Source organism: Cetorhinus maximus, chromosome 4 (assembly GCF_964194155.1).
Source record: "Cetorhinus maximus chromosome 4, sCetMax3.hap1.1, whole genome shotgun sequence".
Classification (NCBI taxonomy): Eukaryota; Metazoa; Chordata; class Chondrichthyes; order Lamniformes; family Cetorhinidae; genus Cetorhinus; species Cetorhinus maximus.
Window position 1 is genome coordinate 103099995 of NC_135882.1, and position 27833 is coordinate 103127827.

At 45.2% G+C, this 27833-nt stretch overlaps 1 protein-coding gene across 1 annotated transcript in view; it reads left to right on the forward strand.

Annotated features, from left to right (window-relative positions):
* Nucleotides 1-27833, forward strand: part of ccdc178 (coiled-coil domain containing 178) — a 587382-nt gene that overhangs the window by 139509 nt on the left and 420040 nt on the right. The window contains exons 12-13 of the mRNA XM_078540576.1: nucleotides 23017-23153; nucleotides 23232-23415. Coding sequence (XP_078396702.1) covers nucleotides 23017-23153; nucleotides 23232-23415 — 321 coding nt within the window. The remainder of the gene's footprint in view (nucleotides 1-23016; nucleotides 23154-23231; nucleotides 23416-27833) is intronic.

Consider the following 27833-nt stretch of genomic DNA (forward strand, 5'->3'; position numbering starts at 1 on the left):
AAGGGGACTTGACAGGGTGGATGTGGAAGGGACGTTTCCTCTTGTGGGAGAATCTAGTACTATGGGTCACTGTTTAAAAATAAGAGGTCACCCATTTACGACAGAGATGAGGAGAATTTTTTCCTGTCAGAATGTTGAGAGTCTTTGGAACTCTCTTCCTCAAAAGGTGATGGTGGCAGAATCTTTGAATATTTTTAATGCAGATGTAGATAGATTCTTGATAAGCAAGTGGGTGAAAGGTTATCGGAGGTATGCAGGAATGTGGAGTTGAGGTTAAAATCAGATCAGCTATGATCTCATTGAATGGTGGAGCAGGCTCGAAGGGCCAAATGGCCTACTCCTGCTCCTAATTTGTATGCTCATATGTTATGGGTCTCATCAGGAATAGCAAAGTAAACTATAGGAAGTCAGTGGAAAGGTTCGTAAAATGGCGCTTTGATAATTCTCTTAAATTGAATGAAAACGATACGAAAGAATTGAAGACTTGAGGTAAAAAATAAGACCATAAGACATAGGAGCAGGCCATTCGGCCCATCGAGTCTGCTCCGCCATTCAATGTGATCATGGCTGATCTAATAATCCTCAACTCCACTTTCCTTCCTTTTCCCCATAACACTTACTGATTAAAAATCTGTCTATCTCAGCCTTGAACATACTTAACGACCCAGCCTCTACAGCCCTCCGCGGTAAAAAATTCCACAGATTCAAGCCAGTTAATGATATTCCCAGTTCATGATAAAGCCAGTTAATGACATTGTTCCCGTGAGGATTCATGATGTGGACATTGAAATAGTTACCAGCTGTAAGTATCCAGGTATCAAAGTAGATGACAAGCTGAATTGGGGGAAACAGTGTAGAGATATGGTGGCCAAGGGACATACACAATTATAATACCTCGGAAAGTTAAAGTCCTTTCAATTAGATCCCATAATCATGAAACTCTTCTATATGGCTGTAGTTGAGAGTGCTATCCTTTTCGGATGTCTCCCCTGGTATTGTTGCCTTAGAAAAGTAGACCCTTTAAGAGTACAGAGATTGTTGAACCAGGCAGGAAGGGTTATTGATGAACAGATCTTTCTTGACGAAATCTGTTCTTGAAAAATTTTGATGGAAGTGTTATGAACAGTGAGTCTCACCCCTTGTCGCAGTCTTAATGTTGGATGTGTTCCGGGAAAAGGTTATAATCCCTTAGATGCAGGGAAAATTAATTTTTGAATCCCATCATGAGTGCATATTGTCATCCACTAATCAAACTCCTGTTAAAACTTATCAGAAGTTTTGACAGGAGTCTGATGAATGGATGAGGATATGCACTCATGGACCAGAATTTTCCAGCCCCTTTGGCGTCAGGTGTCATGGCGGGCAGGAGTGGGGGGACGGTGGTGACAATTCGGTGTGAGGAGCAGAAATTCATTTCACACCAGCGTGAAAGCACAGCAGAATCATCCGATGGTGTCCGCCATGATGGAACAGGAATCCTGCTGGAGGCTGGCATGAACCTGTTTTGCATCTCGGTAATGGGATGCAAAGTAAGGTCCGACAGGAATCGTCCCCCCTATGCCAGATTTTCTGTTACACTGGCGGGAAGTTCTGGCTTTTACTGGGAGAGAAAGGTGTGCCGGTGGTGGTGGGGGTGGGGAGGTGGAAGAAGGTGAGGTTGGAAGGGGGGACACAAAGGTGTCGGGGGTGAGGTTGGGAGCGGGGCAGGGGGGAGTATGGGGGTAGAAGGGTGTAACAGGGAGAATGGGGCAAGTGGGTAGGTAGGTGTAGGAGGGGGAGGAAGGTGTAAGGGTGGAACTTCGGAGGGGGAAAGGTGTCTGGGGGCAGGAGAGAGTAAGGGTGGAGGAAGGTATCTGGGAAGGGAGGAGGGGTAAGGGTGGAGGAGGGAATATGGGGGGTATGTCCGGGTGAATGTGCAAGGGAGCGGTTGGTGGAGTGAATGACTGTCTCCTGGGGAGTGAACCTAGAGTGGGCATGGTAGGAGTGGTTGGTGGGTTTGAGAGGGGGCAGAGAGAGCTGGTAGAGTAGGATAGTGAGGGTCCATAGGTAGTGGTAGAAAGGATGGTGAGGGTGGTTGGTGGGGACTCAGAGGCAGACACGGACCCAGGGAAGGACCAGATCGGGGAGGTCAATGGGCGTGGGATTCTCAGAAAAGTAGGGAACATGCACGTTCACCTGGACGTCCTGGAAAGACAAGGGTTCAGGTTGGTAGGTGACAGTGGGAAGGTGATGCCTGGAGGGTGGACAGTGATGGGGGAAAGGACATGGGTGACAGGGGGAGGGGAAAGGACGGGGCAGCTGATCAGAAACTTAACGACTACCATTCTTGTCGAAATCGAAAGTGAGCTGAGCCTCATGTTGGACGGGCACAGGTGCTGCATGGGAGTGTGATCAGTGGGTGGGCAGAGATGCAAGTCAGCTCAGATGGACAACTGACAGAGAACCCCAGCAGGTAGCATTAAAAATGCTCGGAACATTGAGATGAGTGCTGAGGGATGAAGGCTCTGCGTTCATGGGAGAATGCTTGCACGAGGCACCGAAAGGCCCTGCACTCACCTTGCCCCTCCCCCCAACACACACACATACATCTCCCTCCAGAATTACTCTTGGTCCAGCTGCATGCAGCTGAACTGTTAGTTGGGAGGGGAATGCAGTTGGAGGATTTGCAAAGCCTGTCACTGAAGCTGAAAGACAACATTGCACATTATTCAGTGGAAGTGAATGTATTTTCAGATTATAAAGTGACAAAATGTGTTCTCCCACGTAACCACTTGTGATCAGAATTTCTTAACTTTTCTAGGCCTACCCCTTCTTCTCAGTGCTGCCCCAACATTCACAGCAGGGCTGGAGACAGCCTGTGCAATGGTTGGCTCAGTTGCCTCTGATGACTTTGGCGTGTGTCCTCTGGAGAACTCAGGCCTCGAGAGCCCTGACTTGCACTGGCTATCCTCCTGCGGGCCAGCTTCTCCCTCTGTCGTGATAGAGGACGAGACTGAAGGGGTCATAGGTAAAGGGGACTCAGAATGGAGCGGACAGTCCCTGGGATTCCTGAGTGGATGACGCAGGGGTGTCCAGCTGACATTTCTCTCCGCCCTTCGGGTGCCCGAGGGCCCCGGCCTGACTCCTTGTGGGGAATGAGCACCTAGAAGGACTCCAAGGAACTCACTGCAGGAACTCACCCATGGCTACTTGATGGAGTGCAGGTCTGCACGCATTTCCACGTTCTGCTGGACCAGGTTCTCCAGTGCATCCGCCAGCGTTCCGATGGAGACCTCCATGCGTGCACGTGTGGGTACCGCTTCATCAGAGAGAAGGCGGACGCACTCCTCTGACTCATGTACCACTCTGTTGAGGGCTTCCAACAGGTCTCCATGATGTTCCCCCATCTTTTGCTGACACTCTACGGTGAGCTGGAAGGCCAAGTCCAGAGGCTTGACATCTGACTCGTACATCATGGATAACTCTTCCTCAGCAGTACTCTGAGTGCCAGGGAGCTCAACTGAACCTGCCTCCTCCTGCTGCAGACTCGTATCCTTGTGCTGACCACCAGATTGTGAACCCAAGCCTGCTCTATATCTAGGTCCCACCAAGGTGTGTGTCTCTGCGTTGGTGGAGGGTGTGGGTAAGCTCTGTGATGCATCTTCAAGATGCTTATTTCCAGCTCTTCAATGGAGGAGGTGTCCTCTTGGCTGGAAGTGAAGACCTGGATGGAGCTGAGGGACAGGCTGGCTGAGGGCGCCGAGATATTAGTGCATGGCAGCAGAGTCAAAAGCAAGAGAGAGAGCACTCAGTTGTGTTGAGAGGGATGATGTGGTGCAGAATCCTCACGTGGATTCACCGCCAACCTCATCGTCCCCGCAGGCACGGTACATGTCTTCACCAGTCAGCATGATGGCACACTCCTCAAAGTGAGTGAGGGGTCTAACGTGGGCCATTCCACTCCCAATCTGGGACCTCTCCCTGCTGTTGTGAGCCAGCTTCTCCTGCATGAAAACAATTGGAGAGAGTGTGAGCAGGATGCATGGCACTGCATGGAATGTTTGTGCAGTGAGCGGAGCCATGAACAGGATGAGGATACGAGCTCCAGAGGATATGAGCCTGATGGGGAAGTGAGGGTGTATGTGAGAGTTAGTGGTGTTGTCCTTTGAGGTGTGAGATCCCTGAGGATGTATGATGGGCTTGTGAGTGTGTGAGTTCAGAGTGATGAGGAGGTTGACTTATCCTGGCAGAACAGATGAAAGCATTCATCCTCTTCCTGGCTGACCACCTCTGTGCTCTGGTCAAGCTGACCACACTGCCACCACCTCCCAGGCTCGATTGGTGACTCTGGTGGACCTCCTGTGGCCAGAGTGGGGTAGAGGACATGGCGGTGGCCTTCCACTGCATCCAGTAGGTGCCCCAGAGAGTCGTCACTAAATTTGGGGCTGTCTCCTTTGCTTTTGGGGTCATCTGTTACCTGGAGTAGTCCTGGTCTGGAGACATGCAGTAGGCTGCGCTCTCATGTGCTTTAAATATGGCGCCCAGAGCGAGGAAATACTGAGATCACAGTGTGGCGGGCATCTCTGAGCCTGCTCGCCAGCGATCTGGCGTGTTTCCCGTGAAGGCATTATTAATGCGATGGGACATGCCAGCAATAGGATGATATGGTACGAAAACCTGCCATTGCGGCTGGCGGGTAAAATGTCTTTTTTCCTGCCCGCTTCTGTACTTAGTGCAAACCTAGGATGGTTTTGCCCATAGTGGGACTCATTGACTGATTATTTTAATGTACTGGAATAGTTCTTGACATATATTTTAGTCAAAGTTAGACTTTTTTTGGTGTTATTATTCATTTATATGCAATTTTTTAATGAATGAGCAATGTACCCGAAATAAATTTCCGTACGCACAATAAATTGATTTGAATTGATCTGTTGGTTGTGGGATGACTTATCTCTTTTGTATGGCACGCTGGATTCCGCTGTTTAGTATGCATGTCGTCCTGTGTTGTAGCTTCATCGGGTTGGCAGCTTACTTTTAGGTGCACCTGGTGCAGCTCTTGGCATGCTCTTCGACACTCTATTGAAGGAGAAGTTACTAGAATTTGCTATTGGGGCAGAGTGGTTGAGCATTTGGACAAAAATGAGCTGATCAGAGAGAGACAGCATTGATTTGTTAAGGATACAATGCCTAATGAACCTAGCTGACTACTTTGAGGAAATAGATAACCTATGGATGTTATTTATACAGACTTTCAGAAGGTATTCAGTAAGATTCCAAATAAGACACTGAGTTTGGAGGGAGGTACAGGATAGGAAATTGGTTAGGAGGTGGTCAGAGAGTAGGTTTCCCCAGTGATCAGTCTGTACTGAGGCCTCAGCTTTTCATTACACAATATTTCTAAATGGCTTAGATGAAGGACTGGAGACTTGTATATCTAAGTTTTCTGACAACGTTAAATTAGTTGGCGCAGTAAATAAATATAGATTGGAGCAGAGAGTTGCAAAGGGACATTGATAAATTAAGGGAGTTGATGAAACTATGATAAATGGAGTTTAGTTTGGGAAAGTGTAGTAAGGTCATCCACTATGGACAAAAAAAGACAGACCAGGGTCTTTTCTAAATGATGAGAAGCTAGAAACAATGAATGAACAGAGATTTAGGAGCTCATGTTCAGAAATCACTATAAACTTGTAGACATGTACAAAAATAAAGAAAGGCTAATTGAATGTTGGCCTTTATCACAAGGAGGCTGGAATGCAAAAGGGTGGAATTTATGCCACAGCTATAAAGTGCTCTGATAAAACTCTATTTGGAGTACTGTATTCACTTCTGGGCAATGCACTTCAGGTAGGAGGTATTGACCTTGGAGAGGGTGCATCACAGATTTGCTAGAATGCTACTCAGGATAAAAGGGTTGAATTATAAAGCCATGTTGTTGTAATTCGCGAATCATCGCTGAGGGCAGAATATTACACTCGGCATGCAGGTGCACCTGACACGCCCAAGCGTAAAATGACGCACGATGACATCAGGCGTGCGTCCCGATATCATCGTGCATTCTTGCGATATTTCGTTCAGCGAGCGTACGTCGGAGTCGGCTGCGCGCCTGCCAATAATTAAAAGGCCTCCTAAGGCCATTAACAATCTAATTAAATTCAAATCTATGCTGCCCGTTCAACTTAATGGTTGGCGGGCAGGCGAAAAGGCCAAGTGGCCTTTAAATTTTTTTAGGAAACACGAACGGGATGAGGTTCCCTAAAGCAAATAAACATTAAATAAAAACTTTATTTTGGAATGAAAAACAGAGTTACATGAGGGAACATGTTTTATTAAAGTTTTACTGTCTTTATTAATTTTTTAAACAGTGCTTCAATCTCCCTGAGACAGCTCCGTGGCTCAGGGAGATTGAAGCGCTCTTTCTCGCGCATGCGTGAACGGCGCACGAGGCCTGGCTTGCCCTCCACCCCATCCCCCCACCCGCACAAGCAGTGCTCAGCGCTACCACTCACGATCCATGCAGAGTGGGCCTTAATTGGCCCGCCTGCATGAAATCGCAGTGTGCAGCCGATCGCGGGTGGAGGTCGGCTTACCGACCGCCCTCGACCACCCCTGCTGAGCACCCCGCCAAGGGCAAAATCCTGCCCTGAGTAAAAGAGGAATCTGGAGCCAGTCTTTCCAAAACATAGGGGAGAATTTTCCAGTCGGTGAGCGGGGGCAGGGCCCGCTCGCCGATGCGTAAAATGACGCGCGGTGACATTGGTTGGGGTCCCAATGTCACCGCGGGTCATTTAGATTTTCAATTCGGCGGGACTCGGCTGCGCGCCCACTGAATTGCCAAAGGCCTATTAAGGCCTGTTTAAAACTGAATCAATTAAATGAGCTGCCTGTCCAACTTTAAGGTTGGCGAGCAGACGAAGAGCCTAGGCGGCCTTCGCATTTTTCATGGAACCTCATCCACAGGCGGGATGAGGTTTCATGAAGTGTTTATAAATTAAATAAATTTTTTAAGTAATGTTCCTTGACACGTCCCAGCTCATGTGGCACTGTCTTAAAATATTTTCAATTCTTTATTTAAATGTTTGAACCTTAAACAAATCTCCCCGAGGCAGCTCTGTGTCAGGGAATCCCCCCCGCCCACACAGGGAGTGCTCAGCGCTTCCGGGTGAGCGTCACGCTAGGCGGGCCTTAATTGGCCCGCCCACATAAAATGGCAGCGCGCACCTGATTGGGGGCGCCGATTGGGTTTGGGTTCGCGCTCGCTCCTGCCTACCCCTGCACAACCCCCCCAACGGGGGGGAAATTAATCCCATAGGTTTATTCACTAAACGCAGAGATCACAGGCACATCACTCCCTTTTTCTTTTCCCACACAGGTGGAAACTGGTTATTATATATATTTAAGAATATTTACCTAACTTTTCCCAATTAGCAACAGCTCTCATTTATAAATAGAACATGCACTTCATATTGTGACGGGGTTGTGACATGTTTCCTAGATTGGACTTGTATTTCTTTAAATATAGATGGATAACGACTGTCACGAGGCTATGCCCCTTAATTTTTGAAAATATGACTTACCTATTTTCAACTGACTGGAAATTCTGCAATTTGAAATGAGACAGAACAAACTACTTAAAAACGCGAGGCGACCTTCCAAGGTGAAGGTGAAAAATGAAGAAATCAAAGACCCATCAAAATTCATCACTGTCTAAGGAAGAGACATTAAAATGCAAAATGCTGGATATTGAAACAATGGCTGCCACAGACAGACCCACCCAAAATTCCTTGGAAGTACACAATGGGTGAAATATTTCAGGACAGCCACTACAGGGAGAGTTTGCACATGACACAGGAGTCAAGAAAATTTTCAGCAGAGGAAATAGGTTGAAAAGCTGCACTCTCCCTCTCTATCTCCTTTGGAACAAGTATATTACCTGGTTCAGATGACAATATTATTAGAAATCTGCCAGAGAACCAAAATCTCGTTAGAAGTGTAACATCTTCTACATCTGACCGCATCCATGAAACCAGCTAATCCAAATTGGCCACAACATTTAAAAATCTATGCCTCAAGGACAATCAAAGGACATTTAACCATATATTCTTTTACTTTTTTGTAACTGGACTCTAACTTCATGTGTGTGTGATGTTGCATTTTGATTATTTTGTTCCCTTGGGTTTAGTGGTTACTAAATTTGTTCTTTCTTTGACTCAGGAAAACCTTGTTTGATTGACTCCTTATTGCTCACAGCTTAAATAGTTAAATACATTCTGATTTGGAAAAGGCATATCCTCATGAAAAAGACCCTTAAACCTTTGTTGTGATCTACTGAGGAGAATGAATAGAAGGGAGCCAGTTTAACCCTCCTCATCAGGTGATAACAAAATTAGAGGCTCATAGCCAGAATTTTTTCCCCACAGACTGATGAAAGAATTAGAGTGGGGAAAGTAAATTGTTCCTTCAAAAAAACATGTTAAAACTGGAAAGAGGGCCATGAAGGCTCAAAACGTTAACTGATTTCTTCTCCGCCGATGCTGCCAGACCTGCTGAGTTTTTCCAGGTAATTCTGTTTTTGTTAAGGATTTTCTTGGGCCTATAATACTGAACTGCATTTTATGTTAATGCTTTCATAGAGCAAGATGAGATAACTGCTGAGAAGTTAAGGGCACTATCCTTGGAAGAATTAAAAGGTAGCTAGGTACCTAGAGGTGGAGTTCCGCCCAGGGTGGCAAAACATCTAGAGTTGGAAATTGAGCACACTGAAACAGATAAATTAGTAGCAGAAAAATTAAGATTGGAGCAGAGGAAATTGGAACTTGGAATTTGAGGAAAGGGAAAAAGAGAGAGAGGGGCAGGAACGAAAGGAGGAGAGAGAATTCCAAAGAAAACAGCAAGAAAGGAAGATGAGACTACATGAACTGTGCAGGGGCATAGAGGCAGCCAAGGAAGGCTGAAGAATAATATTCCTGAAAGGTCAGGGGCTGTCTAGAGAGGCTGAAAATGCTGGAGAAAGCCAGCAGGAATACGTAAGAGTGCAGGGAACCAAGAGAGTTTCAGATGTCCTACAGGGGCTAAGAGAACCCATAAGAATTGGAATAGCTAGGGAAGGGCTCCTTGAACTTAAAAATGCAAGGAATAGCTTAGCGGAAGTAAAATGGATCAAAATGGAATTCGTGGGAGCTGTAGTCACAAAAGGAACAGTCAGCAGCAACAAAAAGAGTAAAAATAAAAACTGAGGAAGTTTAAAGGGCTGAAGCCAGGCCAGCAGGAGTAAAAGAGGTCCAAGAAAGGCTGTATAGGTTAAAAAGGATGAAGGAAGAGAGCCTGTGATCTGTTTAGCTGACACCTTCATGGCATATTTAAATGTGGGCCAGAGAAGTTCCCAAATAGACCAAGAAAGAGTGAGGGCAATGCCCCATTCAGTTGAAGGGCCACAAGGAGTACAGCAAGAGCTGAACATCCACCTGGGACAGTAGTGTTCCAGGGACATGGAACAGGTCAGGGGAATGTCCATTCCCAAAACAGAAGAGGAAGAGAGCAGAACCTATCCCAAAGCAGGCAATACTTATGGAGATGTTGCATATTGAAACATATACGATCCTGAGGAGAATTGACAGGGTGGATGCTGAAAGGATGTTTCCCCTTGTGGGAGACTAGAACTAGGGGACACAATTTAAAAATAAGGAGCCACCCATATAAGATGGAAATGAGGAGAATTTTTTCTTCTCAGAGGGTTGTGAGTCTTTGGAATCCTCTTCCACAGAGAAGAGTGGGGCAGGGTCATTGAATATTTTTAAAGCAGAGGTAGTTAAATTCTTGGCTAACAAGGCATTCAACAGAGGGCGCTGGTGAGAAGTGACTGAAGCATTCTGGTAGAAGTCACCGCGACTCAGGAGGGAATCGAGGAGAAGGACTCTTGCACTCAACAGGAGGAAGAGTATCCAACAAAGGGTGCTGATGAGAAGTGATTGAATCATGCTGGAAGAAGTCAGCACAGACACCGCGACTCAGGAGAGAATCAAGCAGGACCCACTGTCAAAGAACGGAATAGCCCCAAACATTACATTGCTGTAGTGTTTCCATCCCTCCCTCCTCCTCAAACCAAAAAAAAAGAGAGAGAGGAAGAGGTAGTGCCTTCAGGACTGCACCAGACCTGTGAGGGACACTTTTCTGAAAGTGGATTTTAAAGAAAAAGTGGCTGATTGGTGAGTAAATCCTGGTGAGTTTTTTTTTCAATCTATTAGTTATTCATTGTTTAATACTGAGGTAGGAGCTAAAAAAAAAGTATAGAGTAGTACTGTACAAGTACAATTAGTCAATAAACAAGGTTCCTAGCTAACATAAATAAGGCCCCTAGCTAGCGTATTTTTTTTAAGGGAGTATCTAGCTAAATCGAGAGGGGCATCATGGCAGGAGATCTCAGACCTGTGATTTGCTCCTCCTGCAAGATGTGGGAAATGAGGGATGTTTCCAGCGTCCCTGTTGACCATGTGTGCGGAAGGTGTGTCCAAATACAGCTTCTAGCTAACCAGATTTCGGAGCTGGAGCTGCGGGTGGACTCATTGTGGAGCATCAGTGATGCTGAGCAAGTCGTGGATAGCACGTTTAGCGAGGTGGTCATACCGCAGGTAAAGATTATACAGGCAGAAAGGGAATGGGTGACCATCAGGAACAGTAAAAGACTCAGGAAGGTAGTGCAGGAGTCCCCTGTGGTCATTCCCCTCTCTAACAGATAAACCGCTTTGGATACTGTTGGGGGGGATGGCCTCTCAAGGGAAAGTAGCAACAGCCAAGTTCACGGCACCGTGGGTGGCTCTGCTGCTCAGAGGGGCGGGAGGAAAACAAGTGGCAGGGCTATAGTGATAGGGGATTCAATAGTTAGGGGCACAGACAGACACTTCTGTGGCCGCAAACGTGAATCAAGGATGGTATGTTGCCTCCTTGGTGCCAGGGTCCGGGATGTTACGCAGCGGCTGCAGGACATTCTGGAGAGGGAAGGTAAGCAGCCAGTGGTCGTGGTACACATTGGTACCAACGACATAGGTAAACTAAGGGTTGAGGACCTGCAAGCTCAGTACAGGGAGTTAGGAGATAAATTAAAATGCAGGACCTCAAGTGTAGTAATCTCAGGATTACTCCCAGTTCCACGTGCTAGCGAGAGCAGGAATAAGAGAATAGACCAAATGAACATGTGGCTGGAGAGATGGTGTAGCCGGGAGAGGTTCAGATTCTTGAAGCACTGGGACCGGTTCTGGGGAAGGTGGGACCTGTACAAACCGGACGGGCTGCACCCAGGCAGAGCTGGGACCAGTGTCCTTGCGGGGGCTTTTGCTGGTTCTATTGGGGAGTATTTAAACTAGTGTGGCAGGGGGATGGGATCCCAGGAGTAGGATCAGATAGGTCAGATTCAGATCAGAAAAATTGAGGTAGAACATTAGCTAGAGACGTTGTGATAGACATGGAGTTACAGGAGAAGCAAAGTTTACAAAATGTCCAGCAAGGGAAATTGCCGGGGTTAAAATGTTTTTACTTCAATGCAAGGAGTATTACAAACAAGGTAGATGAGTTAAGGGCACAGGTAGACACATGGCAGCAGGATGTCATTGCTATAACGGAGACCTGGCTAAAGGAGGGACAAAACTGGCAGCTAAATATCCCTGGTTATAGAGTCTTCAGACACGATAGAGTAGGAGATAAAAAAGGAGGGGGGGGTAGCACTAATGGTTAAAGAATCAATTCCAGTTGTGAGAAGGGATGATATACTATATGGGTCAACAAACGAAGCTTAATGGATTGAGCTTAGAAATAAAAAAGGGGCAGTCACACTACTGGGAGTATACTACAGACCCCCAAATAGTGAAAGGGAGATAGAAGAACAAATATGTAGGCAAATTTCTGCTTGGAAGAACAAGAGGGCAATAATAGTAGGAGACTTCAACTATCCTAATATCAACTGGGATTCAAACAATATAAGGGGCACTGAGGGAGAAAAATTCATGCAGTGTGTCCAGGAAAATTTTTTCAACCAATTAGTGACAAACCCAATGAGAGGAGATGCAATTCTACACCTAGTCTTGGAGAACGAAGAAGGGCAAGTGGGTGAAGTGACAGTTGGCGACCATATCGGGGACAGTGATCACAATTCAGTCAGATTTAGCATTACCATGGAAAAGGACAGAGATAAGGCCGGAGTAAAAGTCTTGAATTGGGGGAAGGCAAATTTTGCAGAAATGAGAAGGGACTTGGCTAAGGTGGACTGGACAGCACTGCTAGAGGATAAAACAGTAGAAAACCAATGGGAAGCACTAAAAAGCGAGATCCTAATTGTACAAAGTAGACATGTCCCCTACAAAAATAAGAGTGGTACTGCCAAATCTAGATCTCCCTGGTTGTCTAGAGGGAATACAGGGGAAGAAAAAGAAAGCGTATGATAGGCACAAAGAACTAAGCACTGCTGATAGCCTAGACGAATATAGGAAGTGCAGGGACGAATTAAAAAAGGAAAAAAGGAAATCAAAGAGATTTGATTTACAAAGGAAAGGGAGGATGTAGATATAGTAGTCCAGGAGGAACACTGCAAGATATTGGACGGGATAGTCATAAAGAGAAAGGAAGTACTCGAAGGGTTGAAATCCTTGAAAGTTGATAAGTCACCAGGGCCAGATGGATTGTTTCCGAGGCTGCTGAAGGAAGTCAGGGAGGAGATAGCAGATGCTCTGAGGATGATTTTCCAATCTTCACTAGATACAGGGGAGGTACCGGAGGACTGGAGAAATGCAATTGTTTAAAAAGTGATCAAAGGAAATGCCAAATAATTATTGGCCAGTTAGTCTTACATCGGTGGTGAGCAAATTAGTAGAATCAATCCTGAGAGATAGGATTAATTGTCATGTGGAAAGGCATGGACTAGTCAGGGATGGTCAGCATGGATTTGTTAAAGGAAGGTCTTGCCTCACAAATTTGATTGAATTCTTTGAGGAAGTGACAAGAAGGGTTGATGAAGGTAGTGCAGTGGATGTTGTGTACATGGATTTTAGCAAGGCATTTGACAAGATCCCACATGGCAGATTGGTTAGGAAAGTAAAAGCCCATGGGATTCAGAGTAATGTGGCAAACTGGATAAATGGTTGGCCTTGTAACAGGAGACAAAGGGTAATGGTCGATGGATGCCCTTGCGAATGGAAAGTTGTCTCAAGTGGTGTTCCACAGGGCTCAGTGTTGGGACCCTTGCTGTTTGTGTTATATATTAACAATTTGGACGTGAACGTGGGGGGCATGATTGGGAAATTTGCAGATGACACAAAGATTGGCTGAGTACTGGATAATGTAGAGGATAGCCATAATCTCCAAAACGATATAGATGGGTTGGTGGAGTGGGCGGTAAAGTGGCAGATGGATTTTAACATAGAGAAGTGTGAGGTCATACATTTAGCGATGTCAAACAGTTACAGGGATTACACAATAAATAGGAATACACTAAGAGGGGTTGGTGAAGTGAGAGATCTTGGCGTACAAGTACACAGGTCCCTGAAGGCAGCAGTTCAAGTAACAAGGTTGTAAAGAAGGCATATGGAATGCTCTCCTTCATTGGCAGAGGTATAGAATATAAAAGTAAGGAAATAATGTTGGAATTGTATAAAACATTGGTGAGGCCACAACTGGAGTATTGTGTGCAGTTCTGGTCATCACATTACAGGAAGGACGTAATAGCTGTGGAGAGAGTGCAGAGGAGGTTTACAAGAATGTTGCCAGGGTTAGAAAAGTGTAGCTACGAGGAGAGATTGGATAGGTTGGGGTTATTTTCCTTGGAACAAAGAAGGCTGAGAGGTAACTTGATTGAGGTGTATAAAATTATGAGGGGAATAGATAGAGTGGACAGGATAAAATTGTTTCCCTTGATGGAGAATTCTAGAATCAGGGGACATAGATTCAAGATAAGTGGCAGAAGGTGTAGGGGGGACATGAGGAAGAACTTTTTTACACAGAGGGTAATGGGTGTCTGGAATTCACTGCCCAAGTTGGTGGTAGAGGCAGAAACTTTAAACTCTTTTAAAAAGTACCTGGATCTGCACCTAAAGTGCTGTAAACTGCAGGGCTATGGGCCGGGTGCAGGAAGGTGGGATTAGAAAGGGCACCTGGGTGTCCTTGGGCTGGCATGGACAAGAGGGGCCGAATGGCCTCCTTCTGTGCTGTAACTTTTCTATGGCTCTATGGTATGGAGGGTAGGCGGGAATGTGGAGTTGAGGCCGCAATCAGATCAACCATGAACTTAATAAATGGTGGAGCAGGCTAGAAGGTGCTGAATGGCCTACTTCTGCTCCTAATTCATTTGTTCATATCACAAGGGGAATAGCAGTGAAACTCATGCAGAGTTAACCACTGATAAGCAAGATGAAACAGACCAAGTTTTAGACTTCACTACAAGTGAAGCACAGGATACAAAACCAGAATTTCTACTGGAAGCAAAAATCCAATTACAGCCCACTCACACCCTAGAAATCAGATTTGTAAAGAGTGCCTGTGTTGGAGCTAATAAATTCACAAGTTCTAGAGGTGGACAGTGAGGGGTTAAAACCAATCCAAGCCGACTAGGCTGACAATCCGAAAAATTTGCATGTTAAAAGCCTCTGTGCTAAACAGCATGAGGGCAGGGCCAGTGAGAAGCACAGAATACCCATACAGATAACCAAGAGCAGCTTGGCTGTTAAGACCAATCTTGGAGCTAACAGCCAGGCAAACCCCTTAGACGATACTTAACCCGGAGTTACAGCAAGGAGAAAATTATCTGTCATACTTACTACCAAAAAAAGCAAGTTCAGAGCCTTAATAGAAACAAAAAACTACTGCGGATGCTGGAAATCCAAAACAAAAACAGAATTACCTGGAAAAACTCAGCAGGCCTGGCAGCATCGGCGGAGAAGAAAAGAATTGACATTTCAAGTCCTCATGACCCTTCAGTGAGTTCTGCTGAAAGGTCATGAGGACTCGAAACGTCAACTCTTTTCTTCTCCGTCGATGCTGCCAGACCTGCTGAGTTTTTCCAGGTAATTCTGTTTTAGTTCAGAGCCTTGATGCCAGCTTAATCTTTTCAAATGAAGATAGGTTGTGTTTGTAACCAACCACCAGAAAAGGAGAAAAAAACAATGCAAAAACATGTTATCCAGGGCCTAACATAGTTTAGGATCATCTGGCTATCAAGTCCCCAGTAGAGCAAAACGGTTGCAATTTGAGTAAGAGAGTGAATGAGAGTGAACAAAAACAGAATTACCTGGAAAAACTCAGCAGGTCTGGCAGCATCGGTGGAGAAGAAATCAGTTGACATTTCGAGTCCTCACGACCCTTCGGCAGAACTGAGTATAGTTAGGAGAGAGGTGAAATATAAGCTGGTCTAAGGTGGGGGGCGGGGGGAGAGAGAAGTTGAGGGTGGGGTGATTGTGGGGATAAGCAAGCAGTGATAGGAGCAGATAATCAAAAGATGTCACAGACAAAAGGATCAAAGAGGTGTTGAAGGTGGTGATATTATCTAAGAAAAGTGCTAATTAAGAATGGAAGGTAGGATACTCAAGGTACAGCTCTAGTGGGGGTGGGATGGAAAGACTAACAAAGTTTTAGTTTTAGATTTAAAAATAATGGAAATAGGTGGGAAAAGAAGAATCTATATAAATTATTGAGAAAAAAAAGGGAGAGGGGGAAGAAACGGGGTGGGGATGGGGGGAGGGGGAGTTTAAGATCTAAAGTTGTTGAATTCAATATTCAGCCCGGAAGGCTGTAAAGTGCCTAGTCGGAAGATGAGGTGCTGTTCCTCCAGTTTGCGTTGGGCTTCACTGGAACAATGCAGCAAGCCAAGGACAGACATGTGGGCAAGAGAACAGGGTGGAGTGTTAAAGTGGCAAGCGACAGGGAGGTTTGGGTCTTTCTTGCGGACAGACCGCAGATGTTCTGCAAAGCGGTCGCCCAGTTTGCGTTTGGTCTCTCCAATGTAGAGGAGACCGCATTGGGAGCAACGAATGCAGTAGACTAAGTTAGGGGAAATGCAAGTGAAATGCTGCTTCACTTGAAAGGAGTGTTTGGGCCCTTGGACGGTGAGGAGAGAGGAAGTGAAGGGGCAGGTGTTGCATCTTCTGCGTGGGCATGGGGAGGTGCCATAGGTGGGGGTTGAGGAGTAGTGGGTGATGGAGGAGTGGACCAGGGTGTCCCGGAGGGAACGATCCCTACGGAATGCTGCCAGGGGGGGTGAAGGGAAGATGTGTTTGGTGGTGGCATCATGCTGGAGTTGGCGGAAATGGCGGAGGATGATCCTTTGAATGCGGAGGCTGGTGGGGTGATAAGTGAGGACAAGGGGGACCCTATCATGTTTCTGGGAAGGAGGAGAAGGCGTGAGGGCGGATGCGCTGGATATGGGCCGGACACGGTTGAGGGCCCTGTCAACGACCGTGGGTGGAAAACCTTGGTTAAGGAAGAAGGAGGACATGTCAGAGGAGCTGTTTTTGAAGGTAGCGTCATCAGAACAGATGCGACGGAGGTGAAGGAACTGAGAGAATGGGATGGAGTCCTTACAGGAAGCGGGGTGTGAGGAGCTGTAGTCGAGGTAGCTGTGGGAGTCGGTAGGCTTGTAATGGATATTGGTGGACAGTCTATCATCAGAAATTGAGACAGAGAGGTCAAGGAAGGGAAGAGAAGTGTCAGAGATGGACCATGTGAAAATGATGGAGGGGTGGAGATTGGAAGCAAAATTAATAAATTTTTCCAGGTCCCAACGAGCATGAAGTAATCATCGATGTACCGGAGAAAGAGTTATGGGAGGGGGCCGGAGTAGGACTGGAACAAGGAATGTTCCACATACCCCATAAAGAGACAGGCATAGCTGGGGCCCATGCGGGTACCCATAGCCACACCTTTTATTTGGAGGAAGTGAGAGGAGTTAAAGGAGAAATTGTTCAGTGTGAGAACAAGTTCAGCCAGACGGAGGAGAGTAGTGGTGGATGGGGATTGTTGGGGCCTCTGTTCAAGGAAGAAGCTAAGGGCCCTCAGACCATCCTGGTGGGGGATGGAGGTGTAGAGGGATTGGACATCCATGGTGAAGAGGAAGCGGTTGGGGCCAGGGAACTGGAAATTGTTGATGTGACGTAAGGTGTCAGAGGATGTAGGTGGGAAGGGACTGGACAAGGGGAGAGAGAAGGGAGTCAAGATAACGAGAAATGAGTTCCGTGGGGCAGGAACAGGCTGACACGATCGGTCTGCCAGGACAGTTCTGTTTGTGGATTTTGGGTAGGAGGTAGAAGCGGGCCGTCCGAGGTTGGGCGACTATCAAGTTGGAAGCTGTGGGAGGAAGATCTCCAGAGGAGATGAGGTCAGTGACAGTCCTGGAAACAATGGCTTGATGTTCTGTGGTGGGGTCATGGTCCAGGGAGAGGTAGGAGGAAGTGTCTGCGAGTTGACGCTCACCCTCCGCGAGGTAGAGGTCAGTGCGCCAGACAACAACAGTACCACCCTTGTCAGCGGGTTTGATGACAATGTTAGGGTTGGACCTGAGAGAACAGAGTACAGTAAGTTCAGAGAGAGACAGATTAGAATGGGTGAGAGGAGCAGAGAAATTGAGACGGCTAATGTCACGCCGACAGTTCTCAATGAAAAGATCAAGAGAAGGTAAGAATCCAGAGGGAGGGGTCCAGGTGGAGGGAGAATATTGGAGGTGGGTAAAAGGATCCGTTGAACGGGGAGAGGACTCCTACCCAAAGAAGTGAGCACGGAGACAAAGACGGCGGAAGAAGAGATCAGCGTCATGCCGAGCCCGAAATTCATTGAGATGAGGGCGTAAGGGTATGAAGCTAAGTCCTTTGCTGAGCACTGAACGTTCAGCATCGGAGAGGGGAAGGTCTGGCGGTATAGTGATTACGTGGCTGGGGCTGGGATTGGAAGATGGGGTGGGGACGGAGGGACAAGCAGGGGTGGAGGGTCCCAGATGGGTGTTGGTGTCGATGAGTTGTTGGAGCTTGCGTTCCTTAGCACTTGAGAGAAAGAGAAAAAGTTTCTTGTTGAGGCGACAGATGAGGCGAAGAATAAAATGAAACTGGGGGCACGCGCAGCTTTGAAAAAGGGTGCGGCGATGCTGCTGGAGGGAGAGGTCGAGTGTGTTCATATGGCGGTGCATGGCACTGAGTGTGGATCTCAGAATGCGACGGGAACAGCAGTCCGAGAAACGTTTTATGTCCCGGAGATACCTGTAATCCTGGGTGGGTTAGAAACAAGAGGGATGGAATTTCAGTTGAAATCCACGTGGGGTGAGTCGGAGACGGAGACAGTCACTGAGAAAGGAAATATGGCTGTGAAAGTGGGTTTTAGTAAACACCTTGTCAAACACCAGGAGAGAAATGGAAAGCATTGAAGGTGAGCAGGGCAGAAGAGACAGGCGGAAATGAGAGTGAATATGTCTTTGTTGTCTTGCTTTTTTATATACTTTGTAATGAAATGAGAGTGATTCTCATTTCCTCTCCTGTGATGCAGAGGTGCCATGAGGCTATGCTCCTTTACTTTAGAAAATATCGCTGTTTAACTTTCAGCTGACTGGGAATTTTACAGTTTGAAATGAGACAGAACAAACTACTTAAAAATGCAACGCTACCTTTCAAGGTGAAGGTGAAAAACAAACAAATTAGAGACCCATTGAAACTTGTCACTGTCTAAGGAAGAGACATTAAAATGCAAAGTGCTGGATATTGAAACAATGGCTGCCACAGCCAGACCCACCCAAAACCCCTTGGAAATACACATGGGGTGAAATATTTCAGGGTAAGACTGCCAGCCACTGCAGGGAGAGATTGCATGTGATGCAGTGTCAAGAAAATTTTCAGCAGAGGAAATAGGTTGAAAAGCTGCACTCTCTCCCTCTCTCTCTTTTGGAACAAGTATATTATCTGGTTCAGAAGACAACATTACTAGAAACCTACCAGCGAACTGTGGTAAAGTGGAGTGCTATGTACCTTTAAAAGAATGTAGTTAGTTGACCATGTGACTATGTTGACCAATCGCTACACAGCACGGGCTTCTTGGGTAGTTGGAAGTCTAGAGCTGGGGGTGATTGAAGACGCACACATGGTGTTAGTGCTCTGTTCTTAGTTCCAATAAACTACCAGTGTTTGTTCAGTTAATCGGTCTCTCTGCTGATATTGTTTCAAGCACCAACTAATGTGTTAATATCAAGGGCGCAGCTAAGTTTGCTAGACAAAGCGAACCTGATAACCAGAAACATAAAACGAACTGAGATCTCGTAATAATTGCAAAATCTGACCGCATCCACAAAACCAACTAATCCAAATTGGCCGCACTGTTTAAAATCTACGCCTCAAGGACAATCAAAGGACACTTAACTGTATATCTTTAACTTTTTTTAATTGGGCTCTAACTTCCCTTATTTCTGATACCTGTGTGTGTGTGACATGCATTTTAATTATTTTTTTCTCTTAGGTTTAGTGTTTAATAAATTTGCTCTTTCTTTAACTCAAGAAAACTTTCTTTGTTTGACTCCTTATTGCTCATTGCATAAATAGTTATATATATTTTGATTCAGAAAAGGCATATCCTTGAGAAAAAGAAACTTAAGCCTTTGTTATGACTAACCGAAGAGGTGGAATAGAGGGGAGCCAGTTCACTCCTTCTCACCTAGTCATAACAAGGGATATCTAATTGAGGTGTTTAAGATGCTTAAAGGATTTGATAGGGGAGATAGAGAGAAATTATTTCATCTGGTGAATGAGTCTAGATCAAGGGGCACACTCTAAATGGCCAGGAAACAATTCTTCATACAAAGTGTAGTGGAAATCTGCAACTTGAAATTTGTTGAGACAAGGTCAATTAAAAATGGAAAAACTGAGATTGATAGATTGTTGTTGGCCAAGAGTATTAAGAGTTATGGAACCATGACTGGTAGATGGAATTAAGAAACAGATCAACCATGAATGTGGAACAGGTTGAATGGCTTAAACCTGTTGCTTTGTTCCTTCCAATGTTCCTACAATCTCTGCACCTCTACTTCTCCCTCCTTTAAGAACATTCTTAAAACCTACCTCCATAAGTCTTAAATCAACTTTCGTGGCTTGGTGTCAAAATGTGTTTGATAATGCTCTTGTGAGGTGCCTTGGGACATTTAATTACATTGAGCATGATATATAAGTGCAGGTTGCTGTGATCTGGTGAAGTGGATGATCTGCCCATTGTAAACATATGAATTAGGAACAGGAGTAGTCCACACGTCCCCTTGAGCCTGCTCTGCCATTCAATAAGGCCATGTTTTTTTTTGTTCATTCATGGGTTGTGGGCTTCGCTGGCCGTGCCAGCATTTATTGTCCATCCCTAGTTGCCCTTGAGAAGGTGGTGGTGAGCTTCCTTCTTGAACTGCTGCAGTCCATGTGCTGTAGGTACACTGACAGTGCTGTTAGGAAGGGAGTTCCAAGATTTTGACCCAGCGGCAGTGAAGGAACAGTGATATATTTCCAAGTCAGAATGGTGAGTGACTTGGAGGGGAACTTCCAGGTGGTGGTGTTCCCATCTATCTGCTGTCCTTGTCCTTCTAGATGGTAGTGGTCATGGGTTTGGAAGGTGTTGTCTAAGGAACTTTGGTGAATTCCTGCAGTGCATCTTGTAGATGGTACACACTGCTGCCCACTGTTTGTCAGTGGTAGAGAAAGTGAATATTTCTGGATGCCGTGCCAATCAAGCGGGCTGCTTTATTTGGATGGTGTCAAGCTTCTTGAGTGTTGTGGGAGCTGCACTCATCCAGGCAAGTGGGGAGCATTCCATCAGACTCCGGACTTGTGCTTTGTAGATGGTGGACAGGTTTTTGGGAGTCAGGAAGTGGGTTCCTTGTTGCAGGATTCCTAGCCTCTGACCAGCTTTTGTAGCCACAGTATTTATATGGCTAGTTCAGTTCAGTTTGTGGTCAATGGTGACCCTCAAGGTGTTGATAGTGGGGGGGTTCAGTGATGGTAATGCCATTGAACATCCAGGGGCAATGGCTAGACTCTCACTTGTTGGAGATGGCCATTGCCTGGCACTTGTGTGGCACGACTGTTACTTGCCACTTGTCAGTGCAAGCCTGGATATTGTCCAGGTCTTGCTGCATTTGGACATGGACTGCTTCAGTATCTGAGGAGTTGCGAATGGTGCTGAACATTGTGCAATCATCAGCGAACATTCCCACTTCTGACCTTATGATGGAAGGAAGGTCATTGATGAAGCAGCTGAAGATGGTTGGGCTGAGGACACTACCCTGAGGAACTCCTGCAGTGATGCCCTGGAGCTGAGATGACTGATCTCCAACAACCACAACCATCTTCCTTTGTGCAAGGTCTGAATGTAACCTCAACTGCAGATTCCTGACTACCCCTGAAAATCTTTCACCCCCTTGTTAATCAAGAATATACCTAGCTCTGCCTTAAAAATATTCAAATATTCTCCTTCCACCACCTTTTGAGGAAGAGAGTTCCAAAGAATCACAACCTTCTGAGGGAAAAATGTTCTCATCTCTGTCTTTAATGAGCGATCCCTTATTTTCAAACAGTGACCCCACATTCTCCCACAAAGGGAAACATCCTCTCCACATCCACCCTGTCAAGACCCCTCAGGATCTTAAAGGTTTCAATTAATTTTCAATTCTTACTCTTCTAACTTCCAGTGGATACAAGCCTAACCTGTCCAGCTTTTCCTCATAAGACAACCTGCCCATTCCTGTTATTAGCCTAGTAAACCTTCTCTGAATTGCTTCTAACGCATTTACCTAGACCAATATTGTACACAATACTCCTGATGTGGTCTCACCTGTACACCTGTACAACGGAAGCATAACATCCCTACTTTTGTAATCAATTCCCCTCACAATAAATTATAACATTCTGTTAGCTTTCCTAATTACCTGATGTACCTGCATACTAACCTCTTGTGCTTCTTGCACTAGGACACCCTCTGAATCTCAGAGCTCTGCAACTCTCACCATTTAGATAATAAGCTTCTTTTTTATTCTTCCTGCCAAAATGAATGATTTCACATTTGCCCACATTATACTCCACATGCCAGATCTTTGCCCACTCACTTAACCTATCTATTCACTTTGTAGCCTCCTTACTTGCTCTTTACAATTTACTTTCCTACCTATCTTTGTGTCATCAGCAATTTTAGCAACCAGTGAAATGAATGCCTCCAGAATGGACAAAACTGGTGAGGAATGGGGAAAAAATATACTTCCCCTACAACAATGTTTTCTTTCAATATTTTGTTTTTCTTTATCATTTTACACTTTCAACCCCTGCTACTTTTTCCTCTAGCTTCTTTAGTTCCTCAATTATTACTCCTTAATCGAGAATGTACCCAGTTAACCTAATTTCTTACCTCTACTTATGCCATTCTTGTTTCTTCTTAAATTTTTATTCTGTCATTTTTGTCTCCCTAAAATAAACTATCTGGGTCACTGGTCATTCTCTGATTAAAGTGGTAACTGGACTTGAGTTCTCCACTGATTAACTAAAACAAAAACAGAATTACCTGGAAAAACTCAGCAGGTCTGGCAGCATCGGTGGAGAAGAAAAGAGTCGACGTTTCGGGTCCACACGACCCTTCAACAGAACTGAGCTGATTCCTAAAAGGTGCATCAGAGTTGACTTTCCCCACAAATAACTTTCTCCCCATACCAGTAGATTACCAAATGCTTGGTTTCCTTCTGACCACACAGTCAATATTAGTAATTAGTGGTATTGCAACCCATTACTTACCACTTCTTGGCGCAGTCCATTAGAATGTGAAGCTGACCAGCATGTTGGCCGAAAGAAAATTGATAATTGAACAATTTCTTTGTAAGTGTTAAAATTTGAAATGTTCCAAATGAGTACTTGGAACTTTTTATATAAAAAATGTTTATTTTCTTTTGCATGTACCTTGTAAATGCTTTGAGTAATCAATTACTATTCCTTAATGGCTTTCTTGCTGGTAGTGTACTTTGCTCTGACTCCTGGTTGGGGTGATTTTATCTATTTTATGTTTTTGTAGGCACAAACTGGAAACTTTGAATTGTCAGAACAACAAGATGCACTTCACAAAAAACTAAATGACCTTACACATTTGGAGAACACAAACAAAGAGGTTGAATTGAAGATTGAAACCTTGAACAATGACATTAAAGAAAGGTATGTAAAATAATCTGATTTTTATTCGACCATCAGTATTTTCGTTTTAAAAAAAAATTGAAAACATATCTGTTAAAGTCGGCAGGAAAGAAATAAAATCAAGAAAGAGATCCGGCAAATGCAGGAAGTTTTAAAAATTAATAATGGCAAGCTGAGCACCATGAAGAAACAGCACTCCCAAGTGGAGAGGACTCAAAATACAGCGAGAGCAAAGCTGTCTATACTGACCAAGACAATGGCCGATCAGGAAGATCAATTGAAGGTTCGTGATTGATACAATATGCAAACCTCAGAACATTTTGGTTTCAGTAGATTAGTGCTAAAGTCCTTTATAATCCAAAAATTTTGTCGAATGATTTTGATACATCAAAAATTTGACAATGATTAAGATAAAACTCGGCTTAGCATGCTTCTAATTTTAGATTACAGCTTGCATTTCAATTGAATCTATTTCTGATATTTTGCCTTTATGAATGCTGGTCAGTGGCAAAAATTAATGAAAAGAGCTCACTACATGCAGTATACAACTCAATTAACTTAATTTAAAAATCTCTCAACTTTAAAGTCTGTAACAAATAAATACTGACCAGCAGGTACTGAGATCCTGATATAAGTTTTGCTCCAGCTTTATCTTCCTAATTGCACTGCTGATAATAAGTGTTTATGTTCTTCATTCTGCCTGAATACATCTTGATATTGCCAAAGTGGTAACTAATCTGCTCTCAGATATTTTGATAATCCCCCTTTGGTTGTGTGCGATATGATTACTACCTAACATGGATTAGCCTATCCAATTTTTCCACACCATGAAGGAAGATGGCACCTCTTTTGCTTTCCATCCCCTCCTTGTTACTCAGATTGGTCATTTAGCAGAGCAGAAAACAAAACACGGGTTTATTTCCACAAAAGGCAAAATACTGTAGGTGCTGGAAATCCGAAATATAAACAGAAAAATGCTGGAAATACTCAAACAGGTCGGGCAACATTTGCAATAGAAAAATAAATCTGTAACCTTTCATCAGACTGAGATAACAAGGTGCAGGGAAGAAAGGAGGGGAGGAAAGAACAAAAGGGAAGGCTGTGATCGGGTGAAAGGCAGAAATGATTTAATGAAGAGCAGAAAAATTATCAGCCTTTGATGTCAGAGAAAATGGGAGCAGTACTTGTTCTCTGAAATTGTTAAACTCAATGTTGAGTCTGGCAAAAGATGAGGTTGGAAGGAGGAATGCAATCAAAGGAAAGTGAAAGGGAAGAAAGATCCAGCGAGATGTTGGCATATAAGAGTTGTTGAATCTTGTGATGCTTGGCATTTGAAAGGAAGGAGAAAAATTTTCTACTTAGTGGCATTGTTCGTGCTTAAGTACCTAATACTGTTGCATTACAATCCAGTTGATGGTTCGTGTAATGTTTGGTTTCAGTTTCTAATGTTTTCAGTATTTCAGTTTGTTCCTAATTTCTTTAAATTAGTATGGTTTCAATGGGATATTGGACTCCCCAGGACCCAGGGGAAAATATGATATTTTAAGTTGACCTATTTTTGTTTTGTTACTTAAACCATTACTTATTTCATTCAAAATGGCCTCTAATTAAATAATGAAGGAAGCATGTATAGTATTTCCTAAAAGTAATCGATGAATGATTAGAAGATGAGGCTATAGTTTGGACTTGTCTTTCTGTTAACCTGGGGTTTGTAGACTTTCCAGGTGGTCTGTGAGATAACTGAGAAACAGCAGACAGAGTTGAGCTTGGTGTGAGCCTGGAGGTGGGTGCACAATATTGCTGCTACTTGTGCATCACCAAGTGGGTTGGCTGTCCCACAGTGGAGGGGAGTGCACATGGAGGAGTGCTGCGAGAGGCATAGAAATAGTCAGTTACCAAGGCTATTGTGGTCACCATGTGAGTTCAGCCTTATTCAAGAGAGGTGAGTTTTTTTTAATACTTAAGTACTACACATACTATGTAGTGATAAGCAGGCCAACCCATTTAACCCTGTAAGTAAATACCTGCTTTCTTAAAGGCACTCTTATTAAATCTTTACATGTAGCACTTTAATATTAGGAGTATTATATAGTATTATAGTTTGGATGGGGGTGTCTATGATTGTTAATCTATTTGAAAAGCAGTCCTTCAATCAAAAAGGTTTGAGACCACTGGGATAGAGTGTTGTCTATGTAAAACTTGGTGTTGTTCCAAGTTTTATTGATGCTGTTTACAGGTTGCTTTTTCAGTTTCAGTCACAACTGCCTGACATTGTGGACAGCTAGGCTGCAAAATTTGGTTCCCGAGCACCAATTGTTTGGGATTACAGGTGCTGTTTTGATGCCATTCAAGGTGTGAGGGCCACGCAGATGCCTTTTTGAATAGGGCGTTAGTGTAGCTTCAGGGAAAGTGTACAAAGTAAGCAGATTGTGATGCCAATCAGTATGTAATGCAGGCTGGGATTTTCCGGCCCTTCCTGCCAGCAGGATCTTCCATTCCCACCGAAGTGAATGGAAATTTGAATGGCTCGCCGCATCCGCCTTGCAGGATCCGCCATGCTGGTGCTGGAAAATTCTGGCTGCAGTTTTGATGCCAGTGCCGCCATTTTGAAACTCAACACTCCCTCTAATGTGCTCTCTTAAACATACACAGCTGAACACGCATTCAGCAATGGGAAGGACCGCCCATCTGTGCTATTTAAGGGGATCATCACCCACCTTCAGGTTAGTTGCTGTTTGATTTCCACTGGCTTTTGCTGCAATTGAAGAAGTGTTTGGTGAGCAGTACAGTTATTTAAAGTTACTGAAGTGTACAATGGTTTGTGTGGCAAGTGCTCAAGGACTCAGTCCTGATTTCAAGGATTCTGTGCAGAATACCTGTTCCCAGGTATAGTTGCAATAGTTTGCAACCCCTTGGCCAGAGGAGAATAAGCAGAGATGACACAGAGCAATACAAATTGTTGGAAGAGAATCTAGGAGGAGGAAAGAAGGTCTCTCCGCAGGAGGCCAAACTAACACCAATTAAGGCCCGCCCAGCGTGACGCACACCCGGAAGGGCTGAGCACTCCCTATGTGGGCGGGGGGAGTAGGCTGAGTCGGGGCCTGTGCTCTTTCGTGCATGCGCGCGAAAGAGCGCAGAAATCTCCCTGAGGCACAGAGCTGCCTCAGGGAGATTAGTTTGATTTTGAAAAATTTTAATTAAAAAAAAATTTAAGACATGTCCCCTCATGTGACAGTGTCACACGAGCCGAACTTTAATTAAAAAATTGATTTAATTTATAAACCCTTCATGAAACCTCACCCTGCCCGTGGATGAGGTTTCATGATAAATGCGAAGACCGCCTGGGCTCTTTGCCTGCCCGCCAACCTTAAGGTTGGACGGGCAACTCAATTAATTACTTTAATTAGTTTTTAATTGGCCTTAATAGGCCTCTGACAGTTTGGCGAGCGTGCAGCCGACTCCAATGCACACCCGCTGAACTGAGGGTCAAAATGACGCGCAGTGACCTCGGGACGCATGCCTGACATCACCGTGCGTCATTTTACACTTTGGCGATTCTGCCCCAGTTATTTAGGGAGCAATTCTCCTACCTGAACTTAGTGAAAAGCAGTGTCACAGCCATCTTTGCATCATTCAGGACATCCACACTGATATCTGCCTCCTGCTGCAGCCACAAGCTACAGAGCTGGTCGAGAATGGTGGGCGGAATTCTCCCATGAGCCCGTCAACAGGATCAATGGCAAGTAGGGGGGGGGGTAGAATTCAGCAGGAGGTCTAAAAATTGGTTTCACGCCAGTGTGAAATGGCAGCGGGATTTTCTGATATTGCCCACCATGGCAGATCGGGCTTCCCGTTGGAGGCCGGTGTGAAACCGAATTGCATCCTGCTAATGGGATGCAATTGAAGGGTCGACTGGAATCTTCCCCCCCTGCCTGATTCTCGCAATGCCAGCAGGAAACCACTCTGGTTCAGAACACGTCTGGACTAATGTAGCATACAAAAGTCAGGACTTATATTAAGGACCTGGTCAGCTTGTGGACAATGGAGGCCTCCATCTATCAGACATGCAATACGTGCATCGCAGGATGGGTGGAGCCTCATCCACATGGCTCCTCCGCGAAGCTGCTTTCGGAAGGTGGGAGTTATCTACGTAGAAACTTCACTCAGGCTTCAGACCTTCTTCCAGGGACTTTGCCATGATTCGGATCCCCGAGCTGCGGGATGGAAGTCAGCAGGAGGTATTGATGGGCGGGGAAGGAGGTTTGGTGGGGGTTAAGGAAGGCCAGGAGGACTGCAGATGGCATGGGAGTGTGGGGACCTAGAGGGGGGTATTGTTTTGTGCATGCAGAAAAGGGTTTCACAGTCATGTAGCAATGCAATACAGGGAACGGAGGGGAAGGTTGGAAAAGGGCCATGTTGGTAGCTGGGTAGCAGGTGAATGTCCAGGTGTGCTCACAAGGAGGGGTCAGTGGAGTCAATTGTTGACTTCTGGGGAGCAAACTCAGGTGGTCTTGATAGGAGGGTATGGTTAAGGTTACAGGGAGCAGAGGGAGCCAGTAGGCTGGGAGATTGAGGGTTCAGCAGTGTTGGGTGAAGGGACAGTGAGGGTCGTTGGTATCGTGTCCTTCTCCTGCAGGATCACCCGTGGGGTTGGCTGTGTGCAGGAGAGGTACTTTTGTCAGGGGTGGGGCGGGTGCATTT